General features: G+C 37.1%; 1 protein-coding gene across 1 annotated transcript in view; it reads right to left on the reverse strand.

Moving 5' to 3' along the window:
- Positions 1-15,666: 15,666 nt before the first annotated feature.
- The window catches only part of SH3TC1 (SH3 domain and tetratricopeptide repeats 1), a gene marked incomplete at its 5' end in the record, with an annotated part of 30,084 nt that continues 20,506 nt past the window's right edge, over positions 15,667-25,244 (reverse strand). Inside the window, 7 exons of the mRNA XM_080626880.1 lie at positions 15,667-15,970; positions 16,189-16,385; positions 17,188-17,338; positions 17,631-17,753; positions 19,908-20,058; positions 22,404-22,584; positions 23,386-25,074. Coding sequence (XP_080483006.1) covers positions 15,740-15,970; positions 16,189-16,385; positions 17,188-17,338; positions 17,631-17,753; positions 19,908-20,058; positions 22,404-22,584; positions 23,386-25,074 — 2,723 coding nt within the window. The 3' untranslated portion in view covers positions 15,667-15,739. The remainder of the gene's footprint in view (positions 15,971-16,188; positions 16,386-17,187; positions 17,339-17,630; positions 17,754-19,907; positions 20,059-22,403; positions 22,585-23,385; positions 25,075-25,244) is intronic.

Below are 25,244 nucleotides of genomic sequence, written 5' to 3' on the forward strand. Positions count from 1 at the left end.
TGATGGTCATTTGAGGGCTTTTTTGAGTTTTCTTGGGTTTTTTTTTTTTTGTTTTGAATGATGTGTTCCTTACTCATTCTACTTTCACTGGTGGCTCTGTGACTTTCTTAGAAGTTTCAGTATGGTGTAGCTTTTTCTGTTGCTCACATGTATCATTAGCTGTTGCTTCTAATTCTCAACAGTTGTGTCACCTTTTCTATTAGATTATAACTATTATGGGAAGGTGATTATGGTTTTCATTCTGCAGAGATAACTTTGTGGGCACATCCAAGAGTACATAGACATCTGTGTCAAAGGAATTTCATTCCATAGCTCTTAGGGGCAATTTTTGGTTTTCTTTGCAGGCTTTAGGGATCTCTGTTCTTTGTGATATCTATCTGCCGTGTTACCATCTGGGTAATCCTGGTAAAGATCCCAGAAGCGGTTTATGTGAGAGGTTAGAAGCTCATTTACATAAACTGTTATTCGTACAGCCAGCTGCATAGTTCTCTCCTACAGAAAAGGGGGTTTGTTTTCTTTTAGGCTTCATGATGTAGGTCAGCATTTTCCATGGACAAATACAATCAGCACTGGTATAATTTCATAACTCAAAATGGCTCATAAGTCCACAGAAATCTTCCATTGTAAAAAGATCAAATTGTCCTTCAGAAATCTGGTTTTATGAAACCCAGAGACAAAACATATAAAAATATATAAAAGGAGATGACTTTTATATAAGTGTAAATATATTTATATATTATGTGGTAATAGCCATTTTGCCTGAGGGTGCAGTTGGAATTGTTGGATTTTCAGGTTACAACTCTTTAAAAAGTACATTTGCAGTGAAAACAGAAGGGCAAAGAAAGGAATTTACCAGTCTTCTCTCCTCTGTCCTCACTAAATCACCATTTCTATAAAAAGGCAAAAATTCTGCACATTTGTAAAATGAAATACACTAAATACTTTATTTTCCCAATATTTTATACACTTTTTCACCAAAAGGAAGGTAGTTTTTTTAATAAAAAAAATCCAAAAATGTAGTGCTTACAGTAGTAGACTAGCTATTCTTAATAACAGAACGAGGACCACATTCTCCCTTATGCCACATAAGGGCAAGCATGATGGTTGCAAACCGTAGCCTCGGTGTTGTCTTTTTTGTTCATTAGTCTCAGGCACAAATACAGATATCCATTACAACTAAAGGATCTCAGTAAGAGTAATTAAGATAGTAATTAAGATCAAAGGCTTCTGACAGTCATATTCTATAAATAACAGCAAACAGAACTTAAACCTGAATGCAGTAATTAAAAAAAATCTATCGCCAGCTTATGTCTAGCCTATGTGTAAGATAGCAGTCAGCCACCCAGCCTATAAAATCAATATTTTTTTGTTCACATAAGCAAGTCTCAGTTCTTGCAGACTTGCTTCTGAGCTTTGCCATTACCTCACTGAGGATTTGTGCTCACGGGTGTGTTTGTGTAGCAGTGGAAATTTTTTTTCAACAAGTATGAGAATAAAGTCTGCGTGGTTTTCAATTTTGAAAATATTTTCCTTGGCAATGAAAGTGATAAACTCAGTGCCTAAAAATGGTTTACTTTCTAGGGTATGTTTCTTGGTTTATACCTGAAATAGGACGCCAAACTCAATGACAACAAATCTCTCAGCTGGCAAAAGTAGTACAGTAGCATGAACTCTGCTAATTAAACACAAGAAAGCTCTCATTAGACTAGATTTTTGGAGGTATGTAGTGATACAGATAATCTATTATTGAGCTGATACTGTGGAATTGTTGATTATATCTTTGTAAACTTCACAGTGTTGCTAGAGTAATACTGTACTCACTGAAAAAGCAGTTGTCTTTTAGTCTTTAGGGTGTTTGCCTGAGTTGCCATCAACTTCAAACCACAGTGCCCAAAGCTGAAAGGCCGTTGTAGGTCAATCAACAAAGTCAATCGGATGTGTAATGGAAGTTTACAACACTGGGATCGTTGTGGTTTTCATAAAACCGAGAGCCAGCAAAGGTAGGCACCTGGTAGTTGCCCTGCTGTTTTACTGGTGTGACTTCCAAAAGGAAACTTTTCTTCCAATAAGAACCTGCTTTAGGAACTGCAAAGCTCACATAAGATTATCTGGGACCTTAGGATGAGTACTAAGGTGTTCAGTAGTGACGCCCATCAATTTATGGTAAATCACAAAGCCAGAGATGACTCTGTGATTTCAGTCTTATTGGCTCATTAGGAACATATGGATAGAACATTCCAAATTTTCTATTACCTCTTCCCCTAAATTAACAGTGCCTGATGGTTAGGGAGAGCAACCTCCTTCAGTTATTCTTTTTAAAAGACTGATTTATTAAGCAGTTTGAAACTGCTTTCTGGATTGAGATGTCAACCAAAATAAACAAAGGAATATCTTGTTAGCAGACCCTGATGGGACTTCAAAATTAGGTTTCAGATACTCATGATGTGGGAACTAGGGTTATACCACAGGAAGAACATCTAGTCAAGAGAATCCATTAGCCAAATATGTGCCTATGGACTTCAGAATGCTTTGGCAGCTGATAAGCATGAGTTTTGAGGACTGGAGCTTTGGTGTCAGGTGCTTAATATCAGACCTATTCATTCATCAGTGTAGCCCACACAATAGTACTTTGAAGTATTTTCATTGAGGATGAGGGATGGAAAAGAAATGTAAGCCAGCAGAAACGTAAGAAAAATTACTGGAACAGATTGTGTCATGTTTGATCCACTATTGAATTTTATTCTTTCTGATAAATATTGTAGAATTGTGGAAGTAGCTGCATTTTTTCAGTTAAAATTAGGGAGCCTTACATTCATCTGAAATAAAACTGTGCTTATAAAACACTTCTGCTTGTAAAAAATGTTTTAGTAGTGGAAACAGATTGCTGAACAGACATCAAATGTTACCTCTCTGTTCTAAATTATGGGCTTAAAGTCCAAGACATTAGTGACAGCTGTTCATTAGCCTACACTCCTTTCTCAATCTCATTTCCTAGTGGACAGGCACCACTATCAGAATCATCAGTCTTGGTAAGTAATTGTTTCTGCATCAGCCTGAAGACAAAACTATCCTCCCATAAACTGAGAAAGCCTTTTAGCATCAGCACTGCCGCTGTATTTCGTGCTGTGCCTGTGCAGATAAAGAAATTATGTCTGTCTCTTTTGCTGTCATATCTGCTTTCATTCACAAGCACTAAGCTTGTCTGAGCACAAGAATAATACAATGAAAATGCTAAATCTTCCCAAAAGATTTTTTATTGTTTAGCTTGGGTATACCAAAGCCTATTCAGTCACTGTAGGATATGGGGATTCCTTACTAAGCATCAATCCAGTGTTTTGGTATAACCACCATTCAACATCTCTTCCGAACTCTTAAGCCTGATTAAATCCCATGTATGCTTACAGCTTTGGCACTGGTCACATACACATCAGCACTGACAGTACCAAAGAAACAGCTATAACCTTACAAAATTGAAAGAAAACAGGTTTCCCCTATCTCTCACTAAAGTGATATAAGCATGGTTTGTTCGTACAGAACACGACCAAATGAAATAATGCCTTTTAGTGGTCGGACAGCTAGACATAAAAGAGTCTGAATCACCATACCCTTTGGCTTATACCCACTAGGCCCTGGGACATTTACAGACAGAGGTCCTTTGATCCCTCTGTAGCTTAAGCTATTCTATTTTGTCAAGTCAAATCTTGAAAGCATGGAAATGCAAGGAATCAGAAAGATCTCCAGGGATCCAGTGCAACCCTCGTGACCTGAGGCAGAAATACCTACAACCAGGATAAAAAAATATTAGAAAAAAGTTTTTATCTAACTTGTTATTAAAAGCTGCAATGAAGGAGACTTCCCTTATGTAACAGATTCGGGTACTTCATTACTCTACTATTATGAAAATACACAGTATAAATCTTATTTCCCTTTCCCCTGCAGATCAGAAGAGCTATCTTATTTGTTAAAGTCTTTTGCATTGTGAAGACTGTCATATCTGCCCTCAGTCTGTTCTAGACTAAACAAACATTGTTCCTTCAACCCTTCCTCAAAGTTCATATTTTCTAAACTTCTTATCAGTTTTATTGTTCCTCTTTGTACTCTAATTTGTCAACATCTTTCTTGTGTTGTGCCTAAACTGGATACAGTTCTTCATCCAGGATCATTCTGGACAGAGAATAAATTTGTGTTGTCTGTGACACCTCTGATGATTTGAAGTTTGCCATTTTTACACTAGAGCAAAATGTTTATTCGTGTCTGACTTGTCACCTATTACAATTCCTCATCCTCTTCTGTCAACCAGCCAGCTATTCCCAATTCCACATTTATTTTCCATAACACAGGTCTTTAACACAAGTTTACTTTCTCAACGAGATTTTAATTCTTACCCTACCCTCAGTAGTGCATTTAGCCCTTTTCAATTTGTTACCATCAGTTACTTATAGACATTCGGATTTCCTCAGAACAGTAAACGAGCCCAGAAGCATCTCTTTAAAGGCTGCTGTTTGAAATCCTTTCCATTTTGCTAGTATGAAGTCCCAAAACCTTATTTTCAAATTTTAGTAAATTGCATGCCTTCATCACATTCTTGTAAAAGAGGATGTATGATGTGACACTGTTTTAAATAGTTTTGTTATTTATTGCTTCAGCTTCATCCACTGTCTCATTAAAGTACTTATCCTGGCAAACTGACGTGTGAGTTCTAAGACACTTTATCATCATCTTGGTATTTCCTATTGCCAGTGTCATGCCAGTGGCATATATAGTGCCTTGTTTTTATTAAATCCCACTTCTGAGCTCCTGCGGGTTCCAAACAAAGGTGAGTGCCTAAGTGACCACTACCAATTTTACAAAGCCTAAGGACAATAGCAATCCAGGAATTACAATGTTGTTTTCAAATCCAAACCACAGAGACTTCATGCTTTTCTGGAAGACTCTATAATAATATAAAAGTCCATCCAAGAGTAGGCTCTAGGGATTGAAACAAATTTGAATGTTCTTTGGAAAAGGGTGTGTGAAATAAATCTGTAATTAGATCCTTTATTTTAATAAGTTCAGTTGTAAATACATAAAGCTATTTCTAAGTGATGATTTAAGCCTCTGTAATAGTGAAATAGTTTATTCACATGGTGAGTTCTTCCAGAGGCTTTTATGAGTTTGTTTTTGTTCATGAAAGATGAAGTTAAAGAATGAACACGATTTTAATGTACGGTAGAGTATGCACCAAATGAAAAGTAATACTTGACTCCACCCAGCAAAGAAGAGCCACCTCCCCTTAAAAGATTGAGAATTTGAAAGAAAGAAAAATAGCTTCAGGTTGTTTTCTAAAGTTGGATGAACTTAATCCATTTTCTTTCCCACCATTTACTCAGAAGTATTGCCTCAAGATATTGATGATTTTAAACATGGGTATTCCACCACACCCTATAATATGGGATACAGCAACTAAAAATGATAGCAAAAATTCAGATGTTGGCCATATCTGAGACATTGATACCTGGCTGACTAAACCTGTAGTCCTGAGGAACACAAGGGTTGTAACTTTGTTACTTTCTTCTATGAGAGATAACAATTATTTTTGTTTTCACGTATCATCTATGGTGTCCCAATCTTCCTACTGAAAAAAAAAAGTTTTGCAGTCACTTTAAGCAACATAAAAAATAGGGCTAGAATCTTAATGCAGATTTTATGTTTGCAAAAATACAACATGAAGAATTTCTGAGCTTGAGTAAAGGAATAAAACTACCTAAGACCTTGAAAATAGACATATACCAAATCTTGTTTCTGCAATCTTCCACCTTTTTGTAATTTTATTATTATTTTGTATTTTTTCTTGTACATTTTGTACTTTTTTTGATACATGTAGTTCTTACCAAGAACTTCATATGGCAATGTAGCTAATGAATGCTTGAATCTTGTTGACATACACATTCTCAGTTACCAATTTGAGCCTCTTTGCTTAAACTGTATTACTGGTAGTACAGGAAGAGGCTTAAGAGCTTTATTCTTTATTTGCTATGTCATAACTAATCAATACCATGAGAAAAAAATACACTACTTTTGAAGATGCAATGAAGATATTAAAGATTCATTGCTCTCCTGTGCTTGTCCAATGCACAGATTTAATTTTTTTCTGTAGTCTGAAAAGAATTATTTGCATAATTTATTCTAGAGATTATGCTTGATTTTTTATTGAATAGAAATAAAGTCATAAAAAGTAGTTGTATTAACACTGTATTAGATAAAAAGGGGGAAGGGAAAGGAAGAGGATCTCTTAAGTGTCATGCGACTGTTTTCATTATGTTTGAATTTTCCAAACTACTTTGACCACAGTGGAAAAACACTTGAATATCCCACACACATTGTTATTTTAATACGACACCAGATGCATATTGTTGCATACTCACAAGACTACTTTAAACCAGCTGAGTGACATTGAAAATTTATGCACTTGCTTAATCTGAACCTTTATATTAAGCTGTTTCAGCTTTTAAGTTAAAATTTCCTAAATTACACCAAAATATGTGAAAGTATGCCTTAATACCACTTTTGAGAAATAAAAGTAGTTCACAATTTCCCATGTATTTTCCCTTAATTCAGGGGAAATGAAGGCTCAATTTTACAATTTCCTGTCTTCCTACTATATAAAATTAAACGCAGGATAAAATTATCCTCCCATTGATAGTCTCTTATATAGTCTAACTGTGCAAGGCTGATGACAAAAAGATGACAAGAAAAGTAAAGAAAAAGCCAAGAAGAAATTGTTAAAAATCACTCTCCAGTAAAATCAGCCAAGTATTAGCTTCATGAAAATATAAACAAAGCAGACAGGGTCTTGGCTTACAAATTGTGGAATTGGAGAAGACTCTAATTGCAGAAATACAAATCAGCCAATGAAGGATTATAGATTTTTTTTCAGATCTTTTCTTCAGAAAGTTTTTTTGGGGACTACAAAACTGATGGATGGGGCAGAGCAGTTGATATTGTTTACCTGGACTTGTAGAAAGCATTCAACACTGTTGAGCCTTGAGGAACATGGTCTAGTGTGAGGTGGCCCTGCCCCTGGCAAGGAGGTTGGAACTAGATGATCTTAAGGTCCTTTCCAACCCAAACCATTCTGTGATTCTATGATAATATAGAAAGTTCCAAAAGGTATTGAACTACAAGGAAAGTGAGAGACTGGTTTTAGGCCGTGCGCTTGTGACCACCTTGCAGAATCAGACCTCTCTAATGGGTCTTATAAACCAAATCCAGTAAACTGTGTCCTAATCTGCAGCTCTCCTTCCAGTAGAAACTCTTAATATTGTGTAGAACAGTCAAGGGGAGAGTAAGTTCACTGAGAGGGCAACCAGGAAGAAGGATGTGTAGGAATATGTCAAAACTTCTACTTCCTATGGAGATATGTTCCTCTCGGTTTAGTGCAAACACAGTGCTGAGAAAGTCTCTCCAGTTTGCCTATGCCCACGTAGTCCACTCCTCCAGACTCTCACACAGGAAAACCAAGCTGCACACCAGAGATGCTCAGCAGCTATCAGGTGGAGGAAGAGTCAGTCTCTCAGCCCACATACAGTCCCTGTTTCCAGGACTCCATTCAACTTGAGCCTTTATGCAGGATCTCAGCACTTATCTTTAATCTACCGTGGCAAGGAAACATAATGTTAACTATAGACCTTTAGCCAAATCTCAAATTCTTAATTTGACGCAAATCTGGGGCTTTATTTTAATGGAGCTTAACTGATTTATGTGAACTGTGGTTTATTGTCTAAATCAGAATTCTGTGTCTCAGCAACTGAGTAAAATAAAACTTTAACTTGCGAACATGGAGGTCCAAAGGCAGCAATATAAATATTTCTATATGCTCAGTCTAAGTTTATACTAGATTTAACTTGTTATAAACCATATCCAGCATACTTAATGCAGGATTAGTTTATCAAAAGTAATTTAAAATAAAAGAAAGTGAGTTCAGAAATGATCAACAAATAGATTTGGGTAATCCAGGTATAGATTTTAAAGCAAAGTTCAAAAGCACTAAGCAAGCAGCTTGCAAAGTTGTAGATACCTGCACATTGCAAAAAACAAAGCCATAAAGAAACACATTCAGAGCACTACTTTAAGTTTTAACTCTTACCAATTAAAAAGTATGTGGTTTGGGCTGTTTAACAAAAAGCAACAGAGAATTCTGTATCTTCTAGTATATGATTGCTGTGAGTATGGAGACTGGACATGATGCAGCAGCATCTTCAGAAGTAGCTCTGTTCCTCATTTTGAGCAGAGGATAAGCTTTGTTCACACTTCTCAAAGCTCTTACTTTCTGTTGGAAGTCTCATAGGTTTATTTGCTTCACCTTTGTAAGAGTGTGAAGTATACAGATGGTAAAGCTGTCTCACCCCCATAAGATGCAAGTGGCTCAAGTTTACTCAGTAGGCAGAGAATTTTGGTAGCATGTGTCAAAACATTGTTCCTACACAAGTTATAATTTTTAAAAGCTTATGACAGTGATACTTTTTCTCTTTAGGAGAAAATCCATTCTTAAAGCCACCCCACTTTGCTGGTAAATCAGTGCTTCTGGTTGCTAAATCTTTATAGAGAACAGGTAACCAGACTTCATTTGATTTAAAATAAACATTGACCAATTAGTGCACTTTTCTCTAGGCTCATTCTTAGAAATAGGATTGACTTTTTTCCAACATTAACTGGTATGTGGCAGACACCCAGCATCCAGCAAGGGTGATGAAAAGCCTGGCAGACCTAAACCAAAGTAAAAATGGTGTCTAAAAAAGGAAAGCAATAGAGCGAACATAATTGGCAAAAGGTGCAATAAGGACAACTTTTCTCTGATTTAATAAGAAAGGGTTGTCATCCATTAAATGACCCAGAAAATCACAGACACAAATTGACCAACTAGTAGGCAGAAAAAAGAAATAGATAATCTAACAAAGTGATTCTACCTAAAAAATCCACTTATCTGTAAAAAAAAGAAAAAATTATGTCAGAAACAAAGATATTAATTAAACTTTGTTAGTAAAGGACAGATTTTTAGGCTAAGATACTTGCTGACACACACCTCAATTTTCTTGAAGCTTCTTGTAGTTGCAAGTCTTCCAAGATCTTAAGAAACCTGTAGCTATCATTAAGTAACATAAAATGGGAAACTTGAAGAATGGCTGCTATCTCATATAATAAAGAGAATACTATAGTCATAAAATTATCATTACTTCTTGGTGAACGACATATTTACTCATCTGTATGTTTGCATGTAAGACTAGTGTTATCTCTGGTATGCAGGAAGAGCAGGAAAAAAGACCTTTCATACAGTGTATAATTGACAGACCTACAGCAGAGCATAAAAGAAAAACACTTCAGATTATTTGGTAAGCAATTCACAAGTGTTTCTCTTGAGCTCAATTCATTGGTACAAGAATGCACTAATTTTAGCTAAGTCTTTATACCTTGCAAGTCTTGACCAATATGAGACAAAGCTTCAGGATTTAAAGAAAATTGCAGTTTATATCACTTTAATCTATGAAAGATAAGTACAGAATTGTGCCAAGACTTAAAAGTTCAATAGCAATACTAATAATTAGTACATTAATAGTTTCTAGGGAATAGATTCATAGATAGAGTGAATGTATTTATTTTAGTACCCTCTTTCTTTATAATTTGGATGCTTCTACATAGTTAGTACTAATAACAAATTTAAAAACAAGACAAAACACCTTGACCACATTTTACAATGGTGCCCAATAATTAAAATCTGAATTGAGAATAAAATTGCCTCAGTAGGTTGTTCAAGGTTGAAGATACTCTTTGAAAGGAGAATAGACTAAATGTAATTCATTTACATTTGAATTTCAAGCAAATATGGATATTTTTCTGCATTGCCACTGAACAGTGTAGCTGTATTTGGAAGTTTTTATATGTTATTAAATGGATGTGAATTGCTAAAGAGAAATTATAGAAAAATGAAGAAATTAACTTGGAGGTTCAATACATCACTAGACCTAATCCACCAATTCTCCTAAAAACATCGCACCCAATTATTGATGACCAAAGGCCAAAATGTACAAGAACTCCGGAAAAGGAGACAATATTTTGGTTCAAGGTCACTTTCAGCCATGTCTTAGGTGTCTGCTTATATATCCTAATACCTGTATGTTCTTCCTTTCCGATATTACAAAAACTGCCTGGTTACACTGGTACTGTGTTAAATCTCCTTTCTCCTGTCTCAAACATACAACTATGGCATATCTCAGAAAAGGCAGGCACACAGAAATGCATCTGCGCTTTAAGCAAAATATGAGCAGGTGGATAATGGTCTATAATTCTTGATAAAGTCTTTACCCCGTTTCGAAATGGATTGGTTCCCAAGAAGTTTCTCTGTCCCCCAGGTAATAACCTAACTGATAGAACACAAATACCTAATACCAGCCACAAGTGTTACATATACTTCAGGAAACATTCAGCAAGAATCAGTGTTATTTTTAGAAAAGCTAAAACACTTCATTTATTATACTCATTCCAACTTCCCAAAAATTAAATATTTTCTGTGCGATGGTGAAATTCCCTTCTGTTGGCTTGGCAAAGAAAGGGTACTTCAGGCAGATTTTGTCCATCTGCTGCATCAGGAAAAACACCTGCTGAAAATTTTCAAGAGTTTCCCAGCACATAACTCCATAAAGTAATTCAGTATCTAAATAACATGCAAGTTTTACGATATTGTAATCTTGTTTGGTTTGCTTTTCATGCAAAGATACAATCCATTTAGTATGTCGGTGCACTGCAGTGCAGCTTAACCCTGCCACTCAGTGATTAAAGTGCCAGATAGAGCTAAATATTCTGGGAAATTTTACATTATTTTCTCTATCTTCATTATCTGAAATGGCAAAATGAAGGCAGAAAGGCTTTAGATTTAGAGGAACATCTCCTTAGCACTTCAGCAGACAAACACCAGGCAGGCAATTTACACAAGTGGGAAAACAGCTACTAACTCTGATAATGTCCTTGGTACATTTTCAGAAGATTGCTTTGTTCCATAGGTTAAGTATTTTGAATGTCACTGCCTAGAATAGTATAGCACCAGGCTTACACAAAGCAATTCATAAGCCATTTCTCTTCACAAAACAAGCAGCTGCCAAAAATTAGCCATTTTTAAACTAACACCAACAGCTTTCAGCATGTGCCTGACTCTAACCCCATTTACTAGGTTTATTCTCTACCACAGTATCCTTTATTTGCACTTCAGTTTTCCTGTTGCCAAATAAAGCTGTGTGCTACCTCAGTGCAGCCAACTTTCTCTAGGTTGTCTGTGGACAAGTCAGTTATCAGAACCTCAAGCATTTCAAAGTAGTTTAAAATTATTATCCTCAACTCTTTTCACTCCCTACAAGTGCCCTGTTGCTTTCTTGGAGCATATTTATTTTGTGACAGAGCACACAGATGATTCTCTGCGCTCTATGTTTCACATTTCCTGGAAAAAAACCTAGGCTTTTAGGCTTTAGTTCATAACTTTTAAAGGTTTTTATTTTTTTAATGAGTTTTGGGTTTGTTTTCTTTTAAGAGATACTAGATTTTAGTTGGAAAGGAGTGGTAATGGAGGTTTCAGAATTCCTTTTTTAACCTTCTGGACTGAAGGCCACTGATGCAAAGCTAGAGAGTGCCACCGCGTGGCTAGAGGCCCTCTTGACCGGCAAAAATTGTAGCTTGCCACTGCAAAAAACTGCTAAAATTGAAGGGATTAGGCCCTGAAAAGAACACCAACATAATGCAGGCTTATCTTCCCTGAGGAAGTTGCAAAAATAGGGACATGAGAAGGCAGTGGAGATCTTACTGTAGTAAAAAGGAGTCTAAAGGACACCCAACAACCAGGAATCCCATGTGCCAGTTTCCACTTCAGAAGGCGGTATTTTACACAAAGGTGCTTAATGCAAGCCCTTCAGAGCATGGATGATGGAGCCCAGACTTCCTTTTTTCCAAAGTGAATTCCTTAGCCAAGAGAGGACAGGGCTGTGCTGCCTTTTACACACACCCAGAAAGCATGCAGAGTTTGGCATGTCTTTTCACCTAACCAGGAGTGAGGGAGAGGACAGGCTCCTTGCCTACTGAGTAGGATACTCTGTATTTTCCTCTTCAGAAATGTGAACTTTTACAGGCTGAGGAAAGCATGGGGGCTGGGGTCACTCGTTTCTAGTAATTAAGTATTCCATACCACAACAGCATCACTACTCTTTGTTTCTTTATAATCCCATTTAAAAAAATGAAGTGGTGACATTAATGTATATCATCCCTAGAAGAGAAACCACCACAAATCTGGCTCTATATCTGACAGGGTTCTAGATATGTAGCTGCTCACAAGTACTAGTTCATGCATGCCTGGAAGCAGAACCTTGTTATTTCAAATCAAGTGGAAATACCTACAGTGTGCAAGTGCCTGTAGAGCTGTTAACAGCTCAGCAGGGCTTTTTTGACTCATTAAGAGTATCAAACTTTGCTGCTGACTAGCTATATAATTAGTTCTGGTTAGAAGCCATCTAAATCTACATCTGCTTCCTGTGTCCTTCCCCCCTCCTTCCGCTGTCCCATTATTAAATACCTCATCCTTGAGAGTCGTTCTCTTTCTTTCCTAACAGACAGGCTCTGCAGAGATATGCCTTTTATACCGTATCTAGGAGGCATCTAGACTCCATGCTGTTCTGCTTTTTCACTTCATTAAGCTGGAAGAATGTTGCACCAGTTATCCTTTACATAACAGCTATGGGAAAAGAGAATTTTATACCTCAAATAATCAGACTTCCATTTATAGAGACTGGCACAAGAAAGTACAGCAGGTAAGATTCATCTTACCCACCTATAGACTTCTACGCTGTAGCCAGTTGACAGTTCTCTGATGCTAAAGAGAGCAGGGCTATCTGACAGCTGTCCTCTGAAGAAAAGATTAATCCTACCACTCTTGATCAAAGCAAACTATTTCACAGTAAAATCCTTTAGCTGACATTCAGTTCCAGCCAGAATTTGTAAATTTGAACTTTGCTGTCCAAGTGCATTGCATTTATCATCACAGAATTGTAAAATGATGTTGCGCTTCCCAAGAAAAATATGTATTTAAAGGTCTAACAGGTTTTGAAGCAGTTTTCAAAAACCTAAAATGCCATTTGATAGAAATTCAGTTCTTTGAAATCCGGTGCCTATGACTTACTTTAACTGCACTGAATAGAAAAACATAGAATTCCTGTGTCATCAGAGCAAGGAAAGAATTCAGGTATTGCCTTTTCGAAAGTCATATACATTTTTGTACGCCATTCAATTGGCTTGAAGGAAATGGACAAGAAATTCAGTATGCTATACACTGCTCAAGCACAAATTAACATTAAAGGATAAATTAATAATAAAGGATTGGAGTGCTATGAAAGAAAAAACACTGTGGAATCAAGGCAACAAGATGAAGTAGCAATGCAAAAATGAAGATAGGTCTTATCAGCAGAACAGAATTCTAGATTAGGAACTGCAGCTTCCCTTCCCAGAATACAAAGAGACTGCCTGTGATTACAGCAATCAGAGCCAGAGAGAGGTTATGCATTTTCTCTAGTCTAAAAGCCAAATGAAATGGAAAATAGATTGCCAAGTACTGAAAAGAAAGTTCATGAACTGAGAGCAACATCCACAATTTTCGTAGATCTGCAGAGATTGTACAGGACTTCTGTTGAGTTTTCAGTCAAGGCAAGGAAAAGGATATGGGGCAATCCCTTTCCCATGCTTAGTAGGACAATATGACACTCAAAGTATTCAATGTAAGTTCCTAAGACACTGAAACAGTAAAACTTTCAACCTTAACGCTTAGTTCCAGTCCAATTGTGAGAGTCCAAAAAATTCATGTGCAGAATTGCTTTGAGCAGTACATGCACTTCTACAATTAAGACAAAGGTCTGATTTACTAACATAAAGCTTTTTTATTTATTAAAAGCAAAGTGCTGAGACATATTTGCTAATGCTGCATAGGCAAATTACTATAATATTCATTATTTTTAGCCATCTAATCCTCGCCATGAAACTGAAAACAGAGGAGCAGGTAAGCTCTTTATAGTGACAAAAGAAACAAAAAAAATGCTTACTGAGCAGGGAGCCTTCTCAAAACGGCAAATAAAAATTGTTTAAGCTCAAAAGTATAGTTCTGAAGGACTACTTCACTTTTTGAACCTTTGAGCCAAGTGAAAGACTGTAAAGAGTTACCTTGTCTACCTAAGAAGTCGAAGCTTGACAGGTAACAGTTAGCAGCAGAGTGGCAACTATCTATTATATAGACTACTGCTTGCAGCACTCACTGAGGAAGAAGATGCACTTCCCCCTCCCTGGAGAGTATCCCAAATGTCAGTCTATCTCAATTAGATATCATTATCCTATCTGCCTATAGGGAAGAAGTAAAAAAAAAAAAAAAAAAAGAAGCATTCACAAGGTCGAAAAGATAACAAAAGTCAGATTCCTGAATGTATAGGGAAAGCATTCAGAGTGTGCTGTGAATGACAGATTTTAAGAAAAGAAAGATTTTTAGACAAAGGACCAAAAGCAAGGAGATTACATTGCTACATAGATCAGAAAAAAAAAAAAAAGTTTGTTTTTTGCACCTTTCCCCAGGTTTGACAGTATAAGCAAATAAAATACATGTAACCAACAATCCCTAGCTGGTTTCTGATAGTGTGTGCATCTTCCAAAGACACTTCCATAATTCAATTCCTTGTAATGTCTCTAAAAAACTAGTGGCTTCTATATGAAGGTCTTACAAGAAACAAAAAGGCATCATATCGAAACATATCTGAGTATTTAATTGCAAGATATCAGACCTCAAAACATAGACATTTCTTCTCAAAATATACACCATGACCTAAAAGGTCATTTCAACCATAACTCCGCTATGAAAGTGTTTTGAGACACAAAGGTTTAAAACTAAAAATGAAAAATCTAGAATTTTTGCAACTGTAGTACATTTTTCTGAACAAAACATAATCATATGTAAGATGATTTGAAATGAAATAAATCATTGCAGATAATACTGACAGTTCTGAAAAGGGTCAGTTAAGAGAGAAAAAGAGCGAAAGGGGCCCTTCACGTTACCACTGATATCCACAAAACTGCAACTGATATATTGCTAGAGACTTCAGTTCTGGTTATGACAACATGTGCATAAGTATTTTCAGGAATTAGAAGGTAAATCTTAAGTAGTGCCTGTAAGTACTACAATAAATGAATTTGATAGGAAGTGAGGGGTGATGGCAGGGAAACTGGACCAACCCAATTCTCAAATACCTCACCTAACATGCTTGTGCATAATTTATTTATTTGATGTCATTAAAATAATAGAGCTAGGCCATGCAAAGAAAGCCATAATTCAAATTGAGTGTTTTTTCTCTGTAACATTTTATTAAACACTTGTCATTGCATCTATGCATTGATAATTTTTTGGTATGCAGCTCGGCAGAAACATAGCAAAGAAAAGCTTTTTTAAATAAGACCACTGAATTTTGGGTTTAGTTTACAAGCTGATCCTCAAACAACAAGTCCAAGATGGCATATCTTGAAGACAATGAAATATAGTTTACTGTCATATAAACTGGTAATTTAGTCTGCGATGTTGAACTCTGGCTTACAGAATTTGCATAATGAGACGCTGAATGCATTCTGCATCCTCTTACAAAGCCAGTCCAGTGTTTCTCTAGGTACTTCTGTAGTTGTTAGACTGCATTCCCAAAGATGCTTATGAGTTCTTATAACACCGATCAGGAGCTAGATTTATTCTCCTAACATTCAGCTCCGTTGCAAAGGTTCTTGCCTTTTGATAGAAGAAGAGAGACTTTTCCCGATCCACAAGGAAGTTATGGTAGATTATTGCAAGTCTTGTGTAAATCTTCAGTTGAGCTTTCTTATTGCCTAGGTCCATGGCAGCAGCAAGTGCCAAATGGTAATAGCCTGCTGCATCAAAAGGGTCCTGAAATGAGACACAAAGATATTACCTTCTATAGCACAACCAGTGTAAAAGGACATCCAAGCTCATTTTACTAGGTATCAAACAAGAATAACAGATTCCAAAACTTCAGTAGGTTTTCCCTCTTTATTACTTACATTGTAAATGCATAGAAATGGATTGTGGTAAAACCTGGTGTTATGAAACATTTTTTAGTAGCAGCAGTTTTTAGTATTTGTTACCTTAAGTTCATAGAATATAATGTCTCCTAAGACCAAGTACACCTTCATGTAATACAGTGTTTCCTCCTCAAACTCCAGAGGAGAGGAACAGAGGGACAAGGCCTTTAAATAGAAGTGTTCAGCTAGTTCACAGTGACCCAAACGATGATGGATGACAGCCAGCCGATGGTAAGCTATTCGCTCATTTAGCTGATTTCCTAATGAGATAATGTATAAGTCAGGATAAAACCAAAGAAACAAAATAGTCAAATCATCTCAAATCAGAATACATCTATGCTATTTTTTGTTTTATTTCTATATGGTATTTGCTGAACTTTTATTAAATAAAACTAATTTTGCTCAAGAGATATATGGCCAAAACTTACCCTTTAAGAAGAAACCTACATAATTCCCAAATTTTCTGCTGTAGGATTTAAAAGTGTCTGATATTTTCTTAAGAAATCACTATATTAATCTCATGTTTAGATATATACACCCTACACATATATATAAAAGTAATGAAAGCAAGTTAACAGGATTAAAGATTCCCTTGCCCCTCCCAGTGCATACTTTACATGAAAAATTATGGCAAAAGATGATTCTCAGACTGATCCACCTGTCTGTGCTTGCATGGAACAGTGAGGGTGTTCTTCATCAATTGAACTGCTCTCAGAGTTTAAGAATAGTAATTTTTGAAACTAGCCCTAGACACTCAAAAACCTCTTGAAGATTACATTATTCATCAGTATTACGTCTTAGCTGTTAGAAGCAACATTCAGATTGGACCTAAAATCCCAGATTTAGTTCTGTGCTTTACCAAATATTTTCCACAGAACTTGGAGTTAAAAGAGGCAGGATGAGTATTGTTCACTCTTGAATAGAGGCAAAAATAGCAATGATAGTATTCTTATGAAATCCTGGCAAGAAATCAGACTGAATTCAGAGGAAAAAGACCTTTTAGAGTTCTGTTGTATTTTAGAGATACCAGTCACAGTCATCTATAATTTAAATTGGTCTTACCTAAATTTACACTGAGCACGAGAGATGCTTTGGCATATTCCAGACTTTCCTCATAAACCTTCAGATTCACCAACAATTCCACCAGTTTATTGTATAATCTGAGTTCGGTGGTTTTATTGCCGGTCTGAACAGCAAGCGGAAGAGCCCTGTCCTGAAACATGTAACAGCAATTTAGGTACAGCTGAAGCAAAAGATGTGCACTAACAGACTTCCATTTATGTCAGGCAACTTCTGGTTTCATTTTGATCTTTGCTTATAACATATCCTACACTCAGAAAAGGAGTTGAGGTAGGTGGTATTCATTAACACCATGGCAAAGTGCTCAGCTGCAGTAGGTTATGAATGGTTTGCTGAGAGGATCAGCTTTTGGTTCAGCACTGGTAGAACATCAACTGTGATAGGAGGGTACATAACTGTCAATGCAGTAGAAAAACTGCACAAACCTTATAGAAAGTCACTGCTTTCTCCTTGTCCCAAGTACCATTGAAAAATATGTCTCCAGCAGCTTCAAACAGTTCCATTCCCAAATTTGGATCTCCTGTGTAAAGAGCAGCATCCTGAGCAACCTGAAAAGAAAATGGGATGGGGAAGATAAGAAAATAAATCTTGGTTACTTCCTGGTTAAAACAAATCATAAATATTAGCAATTGAAAAAGATCTTGTTAAGGCCTCTCTTCTCATTGTGAGGTAGAAAAGGCTGTATTTGGTGAGACAGTGCTCTGTCTTTTTCAGTACCTTGTTTTTGAGCAGGCCAGTGGCAGCTGCTGAAGAAGGAACACAAGAACCTGGACACGTATAGTATTAGGTCTCCCTTTTTCAAGCAATATTATCCTGCTACCTTAGTCAGCATGTGACACTAAAGTAGTGTATTTGACAGCTGCCACGTATTAAATTTGAATTAGATGCAATTAGAATTTATTTCTATGATAAATTCTAATTTAGATATTGCTAACAGTGCAGATTTAAAAGCCTGTGACATAAATTCTGTAAATAAATGCAGCTCCAGTATTCTGTTCTGAAATAAACATATGCCATGTTAGCAAAAAGGATTTCATGAAAGGCTGCATGCATCTACCTCAAAGCAAGAATATCAGGATAGTCAGCTATAGGATAATGAGAAATAATATAAAAATGAGAAAAAATATAATACTAATGAGAAAGGGGACTTTTACATGCAACAAGATTAAAAATCTTGCTTTGGTTTTGTCATCTTTGGTTTTCAAATTGCATTCAATTAATACAAGTCCAAGTCTACCTAAGCACAAAGGCATTGATCCTTTTCCACCTATTCTGGCTTCAGGCACCTAAGTACTCTCTTGCATCATATTGTGGAAGCTGTGTTTTACAAGGAAATTAAGATGTGATGGCCTGGACAAAGTACTGACCCAGTAGTCACCATTTTAGAGGGCAGATTCCTGCTTTGAGACTGGCACTTGGACAGGCATTGACTTTCTGCTCTAAATACCAGGTACTACATATGCACAGTATGGAACACACATGCATGTCCCTGCCCCACTCCTCCTTTGAGGAAATAAAGCAGATGGAGAAAAATCATCCCACATGCTGCTTTGGATTTTGTACTACCAAGTGACTGCCTTGAGGGCTATCAGCTAAAGTTATTTATTAAAAGGAATGACAGGCCTATAGCACAATCCCTTCTTGTAAACACATGTATTCGTTTTCCTGGTAGCTATTAAGAAATGTAACTTAATTGAGAGGAAAAAAAAGCCAACCATGAAGTGGCCCCATGTATTGTGTCTCAGTCCATTTTAAACATGAACTTGTTTCCTATGTTTCCCTGCTTTGTAGATCTGTTTTTCAAAACATCTTAGCAGGTGTCTGACTATTTTATTTAGGCATCATGTTTTGGTACTACTTGTACACCAGCTAAGACTCAGATATTACTATTTCAGGTTCTGTGTACATCCTGCACTACAAGGCAGATGGGAGAGAAGTATTTTTAACTCCTTTAGAACATCAAGAACCTAATTCCCTCAAATACTTCAGTGAATGGCAAAGAGCTACATGGACAACAGTCAGATCCAGGTGACAGTGCCACTCTGAGAAAGGCTCTAGATCATCCAGTTTCAGCAGCCACAAGGGTTACATCCCATTTTCAGGTCATCTTTCAGCCCGTGTTAGCACAGCAGTAGCAGCTGCAGCAAGTCCCAGTTGGTGGGGGCGGGGGGGGGCTAGGTGTGCAAGCCGAATGCCTCTATTCTCACTATGCCAAAGGCAGCAGCAGCTCCAGCTGGCTCTACACCATGATGTGCACAGCCATAGAAGGAAAGCTTTAGGTGTTTTGGAAATGCTTCCTGAAGAAGCTACTCTCTTTTCCTGAGGCCTTTCCCACAAGCTGACATGCTAAGATGATTATTAATTATTACCCACCAGCATGTAGCATGCATGGTTTGATTGCTGTGGTACTACAGAGCTGGTAAAGATGATGCAATACACAGAATGGACAACAAAGCAGGCACTAAGAAAGGTTGCTGCACCAAAAAAAAATCTTCCCAGAGTGAAGCAACAGGTCAAAACAGATCACCAACAGAAAATGCTGAGAATTTCAGCTGCTGAGCATTACATAGATGTCATTACTATGTCATGTTCAGAGCATCAGTTAGCAAAATCTCTGGGATCTTTAAATTGAATTACTCTCTTACCGTACCACTTGCACCATGCTGACAACATATGCTTGCCTCTAAGAGGTGACAACATACCTGAATATAAAGATCCACGAGCTCATTCTGCCTCAGAACATAATATATCTTTCCTGCCTGTAGCCAAGCATATGCCTCTTTCTCTTTTTTCTGCAGATCTATAAATATTCCAAGGCTTCTTTTGGTATATTCTAGAGCTGACCTGTAAGCCCTGAAAGAGGGAAAATTGCTAATTACTGAGGGGTTCTTCAAATTAGCAAATGGTTTTGTTCACAGTGAGAAGAGCTTTATGTTAAAGACAAGCTCTTTCCCCTATTCAATGCAAAATTATAACTTCTTCTCTATATTACAGTAGTAACTAGCAAGCTGAGTCTCTTTCCCTTTCCTTTTTTTGTTCAATTTATGTTTCCTGCTAGATTGTTATCACGTTATGTTATTTCAGGGTGGCTTCGTCTAGATGTGTCCTTCCTCTACCTCAGGCTAGTGACAGATGTAAAAAATCCTTCTTCATCTTTAGCTCTTCTATAATTTATGGCTTTTTCCTAGAAACTTCAGAGTGGAATTGCAGCTGTAAATTTTTTTTTACTAAAAACACCTAGGCTCTGACTCAAGCACAGTTCAGACTAATCAGCAATTGCAGAGAAACTTGGACCAGTTTTAGAAGCACCTAAATTATCAGATCACTGGGCAACGCAATTTTCAAGTGTAAGGACACTGTGCCCTCAGAAAAGTGGTCATACTCCTTATTGAGAAGACTTATCAAATTAATTGAGCTTATGGTGCTTTATACCAAACCTAGAAATCCCAGAATTATTAAATCCTTCTGTCTTGTGTTAGACTTCCATCACCTTGACCTGATGCATTTTCCTCTAAGCAAAATATATTAAAATATAACATGAACTGCACAGTTACAGTGAATCCTTACAGAGTGCATCTTTAGAACAGCATACTTAGATCTCCAAAGAGGTCAGAAACAGATCTGGAAGTAATACCCTCCCTTGTATTTTTTACTATCAAGATTTCAGTTCTGTCTCAACAAGGTATCTCAAGTGAGGGGAGCTGGGGGGGAAGTTTTTACCACTTTCTGATTCTTACAGAAATTGACCTGTCACTCCCTTTACACTCAAGAGAAAGTGAAGTTCAACTGAACAAGCCTGACGTTCCAGTCTTTGCTAACAAGCTACTAAGATGAGGAAAGGTAAGGTACTTGAACTGATCCAACTCAGCCCAACTACTGAATGCTACTTCTATCTCCACTTCAGAGTTTTTGCTTTTACAGTACACGGAAGCATATACCAGCCCATTACCTAGCACAGCAAATGGAATGGGTCAGGCTGTTTACCCTGGCACAACCACAGTAGTTTACAATGAAAGTGGTGACACCACAGACATCACTGTTTTCATTACTTCATCATAGACACATATCCTTGTTACTCAGAGCTGTTAACTCAAAGAATACTGTGGTACTATGGGCTACTGTAACCTTATCTACTAAGGTTACACAGCCAACATCTGGGAGCCAGGCTTCTGAGATATATAAATTCCATGTACTACATGCACACAAAGCAGCAGCTTCTCCAGCTAGCGAAAGCCTTCTACAAATTCCAGGTAGCTTGAAATCTTAACCAACTCTTTTGTCTTTGGTCTCTCCAAAAGATGTTCACCAACTGTATCATTAAACAGCAGTTAAAGCAAAATAAATTAGGCGATATACTAGGAAAGTTAGAGGCTTGGACTGCAGCCACTTAAAGCTAAAATAAGTATCTATTCTTTCCACGGCTGAGGACATTTTTTCCATTCCGAGGCATGCTTGAAAATACCTGAATCTAGAGTGACTCCCTAAAGCAAGATACAGTAAGGAAAAATATCAAAGCTGTCTTAAACACTTAAAAAAATGTCTAGAGAAACCTTTACATTTCCCCAGCACCTGTTAGTTAGTATAAATAGACTTGTGTAGTCCATTTTCCATTAAGCAAAGCAAAAAAATGGGTATTCTGAAAATAAGAGCAGTATAGAGATTTCTGGAGACTGACACAATGCAGTTTTACATATAGGCTTTGTTCTGCTTTAAGTTTTGAAAAACACATTTCCTCAAAGAGAAATGCACAAGGTGATGTCTGACCTCTTTGGAATATGTCATTTGATTTCTAGTGGAAAAAATGTTTTGTAAAAATCTATCATTGTGAACAAGTCACCTGCCAGCAATAATCCTAGAGCTATAGCAGCCATCAAGAGCTGCATGACATACGATACCTCTTAAAGGTATTTATGTAGATTTTAGAATTTATTTGGCTTGTGAAGAGGTGCTAATCCCTACTGAATATCTTGTCTCCTTTGAGAGATCATAGCTACCTAAGAAAACCCAACAAAACAAAAACCAACCCAACCTCAATAAAAGTTTCTGCTACCACAGGACCCTTCAATTCCAATAAGGCATATTGTCAAAGCAGAGAGAAAAATAGTTGGTCACATTCAGCTATTGCACAAACTGAGATCCTTTAGCATGACAGAAAAGTTACAACCAAAATAAAAGCAAAGTCATTCAGCACATCTTACCTTTCTGTTCCTAAACACAAATAGAGCTGACTAATGGTTTCCAAAATTTGTCCCTCCAGAACTTTGTTGGACATCTTCCTAGCTAAGGATAGTTGATATTCATTGTAGATGACACACTGAGCCTCGTTGGGAGCAACTGTACTGTAGAACTGACACAGCAGTTTAACTGCTTGTAGTTGACCTAGGAGATTAGAAATACTAACATGAATCTCTATTTTAAAATTAACGTTAAATTAGTTTTAACATATTTTATTCTCACCTTTTCGCAAATCACACCACAGTCAATGAGTAACAATATAAAAGTCATAACAAGAAGATTCCACTGCCAGTTTCTTCTTCTTTCCCAAAGTTAACAAAGACTAGAAGTTACTTCAAACTTGATCTCAAAAATAATGAAACAATTGTATAAACTGCCTTAGTCATAATACTGAGAGTAGATAAATAAAGCATGGGTCTTCTAAATACAATTATTTCATGCAAAAGTAATCCAGATTACCAATTGTTTTCATATCTTGAAACTCAAGTCTGGTGCTGTTTGCACTACCAACAGTAGAACCGTTGTAAATATTATTGAACATTGAAATCCCTAGACTTTCTACTGATTAAGTTATTTAGGTTTTCCTTAACATTTTATTTTCTCTATAATTTCTGATAAAACAAAGTACCACCAGAACAGAAGCCAACATGCATTTATTTCTCCACCATTATGGGACAGAGTAAAGATTTAAATCATTTTGATAGCTGTCACATAACTGGACATAACAAGGCCAGGTTGGATGAGGCCTTGGGTGGCATGGTTTAGTGTGGGGTGTCCCTGCCCATGGTAGGGGGGTTGGAACTAGATGATCTTAAGGTCCTTTCCAACCCTAACTATTCTATGATTCTATAAAAATGTTGCTAAAGGAACAACTAAAACATACCTATATAACAAACTCTCTCAAAGAAGGCACATTTCATACCTGAAAGAAAAAAATATACTTACTTTCCAGATGGCTTGTCTCCATTGCAACTAAAAATGCCCATTCATAGTAAAATCTGCCTTTTTCTCTTTGAGTTCCACCAACATAGTAACATCCCAGCTGAAGGAGGACTTGAATAAACTCTTGGCTGTAGTCCATACTTGGAAGTTTGGAGAACAATTTCACTGCCCTGATATAATAATGTTCTGCCAGCTTGCTGGCTGCTGCTTGCAGACAAAGTGTCCCAAGATTAGCCAGGACTATAGCTTGGTTATGGATCATATCAGTCTCTTCTGAAAGATGTAGTGCTTTGTAGTAACTCTCAGCAGCTTCTTTTGTATTGTTTGTTCTTTTCAAAGCAATAGCAAGTATATTATAAGCGCTGCCTAGTTGTTGAGGATTGCTCCACGGACAATCTACAACAGCATTTAGAATGGCTAAAGCCACATCATATTGCCTGTAAAGAATGTATAGCCAAGCAAGTGAAACCAAATAGTTAATAATTTCCTCTGGCTTGGCAGAAACATCAGAGTCCAGTGCTTTCATCATGTAAACAATGGCATTTCCATACAGCTTGTGATGGCTATACAGTTTTGCTAAGCTAAGATAGATAGTGCTGCATAGTCCTTGCTGCTCATTAGTAAACACAGAGGAAAGTGCTTGTATGAGGTAAGGTGCCACTTGGGATGGGAGTATTGGTCTGTATTTCCTCAGGCCATAGAGCTTGGAAGCATTTTTGATGACTAAATCAATCATTTTCAAGGAATCCATTAAAGTACCAGAGCTCTGGGAAGAGGCGACCTTTATGCAACTTAATACAATGCGTGGCAAACACTTTTCATTGTAGGACTCTGCTAGTTTGATATAACAGTTGCTTGATAAGTTGTTTTGTAAACCCAAATCATTAAGCAACACTTGAAACCTTTCCAAGAATGGTAGTGCCTCTTCATGTTGTTTGTGTGCACTGTAGTGTTTTGCCAGGAGAAAGCATGCTCTTGCCTCTGCATGTTTGTTCTGGCACAGGATTGTCCTCTTCAGAGCATACTTTAGAATATCTGACTCCAGATCAGTACTGCAAATGTAGTTGGGAATTCCCATGAGGAGAGCTGTAGCCTTGTCAAAAACATGAGCACATTTTTCTTTGTTCTTTTGTGTCAAGTAGATAACTGCTAGATTTGTATAAAGAGCAGTTACGAAGTACAAATCGCTAAACCCTCCAGCTATTGCTCTCAACGCTTCCTCAAAATACACCCGTGCTTGGGAAAACTTCAGCTTTTTAACACTGAGCCTGCCTAAGAGAAAGCATAGCCTTGCTAGTGCCCAGGGCATACCTGCTTTCTTTGCTGCTTCCCGTGCTAATCTAAGAAAACTAACCAGTTCTTCTTCTTCAGAAAACCCATAGAACATGCTGTTGATAAATGGATAAGAAAAATCATACAGGTGTTTGAAGTTTCTCTCATACTCTTCCCCATTTAAAAAGAGTAACAATGACTCAAAGATGTCAGATGCTTGAGCATCATCTTCATGTATGTGGAAACAAGGTGTTTCAGGTGGAGGAAAGATTTCCTTATTTGGAGAGCTAGCAGAATTGTTTCCTTCAGTAGCTGGCTCTTCTGCCCAAGTGGCCTCCAAATTCTTGAAGTTCTTCAGGAATTCTTCTATCTTGCCATTCTTGCTAGTAAATCCTGTGCTAGAATGTGAACATGGAGTTTCTGAAATTCAAAGATAAATTGCAGATCACAACTTCATGTGTGCATACACACATGTTCTTCCATAGACCAACAAAATATTTATCAGTAGAAGATGCTGTTAGGAAAACATTATGCAAACCTACTGCACTTTCTTAACAGTATGTCAGGAGACAAGCCAAAAGTGGGGAAAG

This window comes from Psittacula echo (assembly GCF_963264785.1).
Source record: "Psittacula echo genome assembly, chromosome: 1".
In the NCBI taxonomy this organism is placed as follows: Eukaryota; Metazoa; Chordata; class Aves; order Psittaciformes; family Psittacidae; genus Psittacula; species Psittacula echo.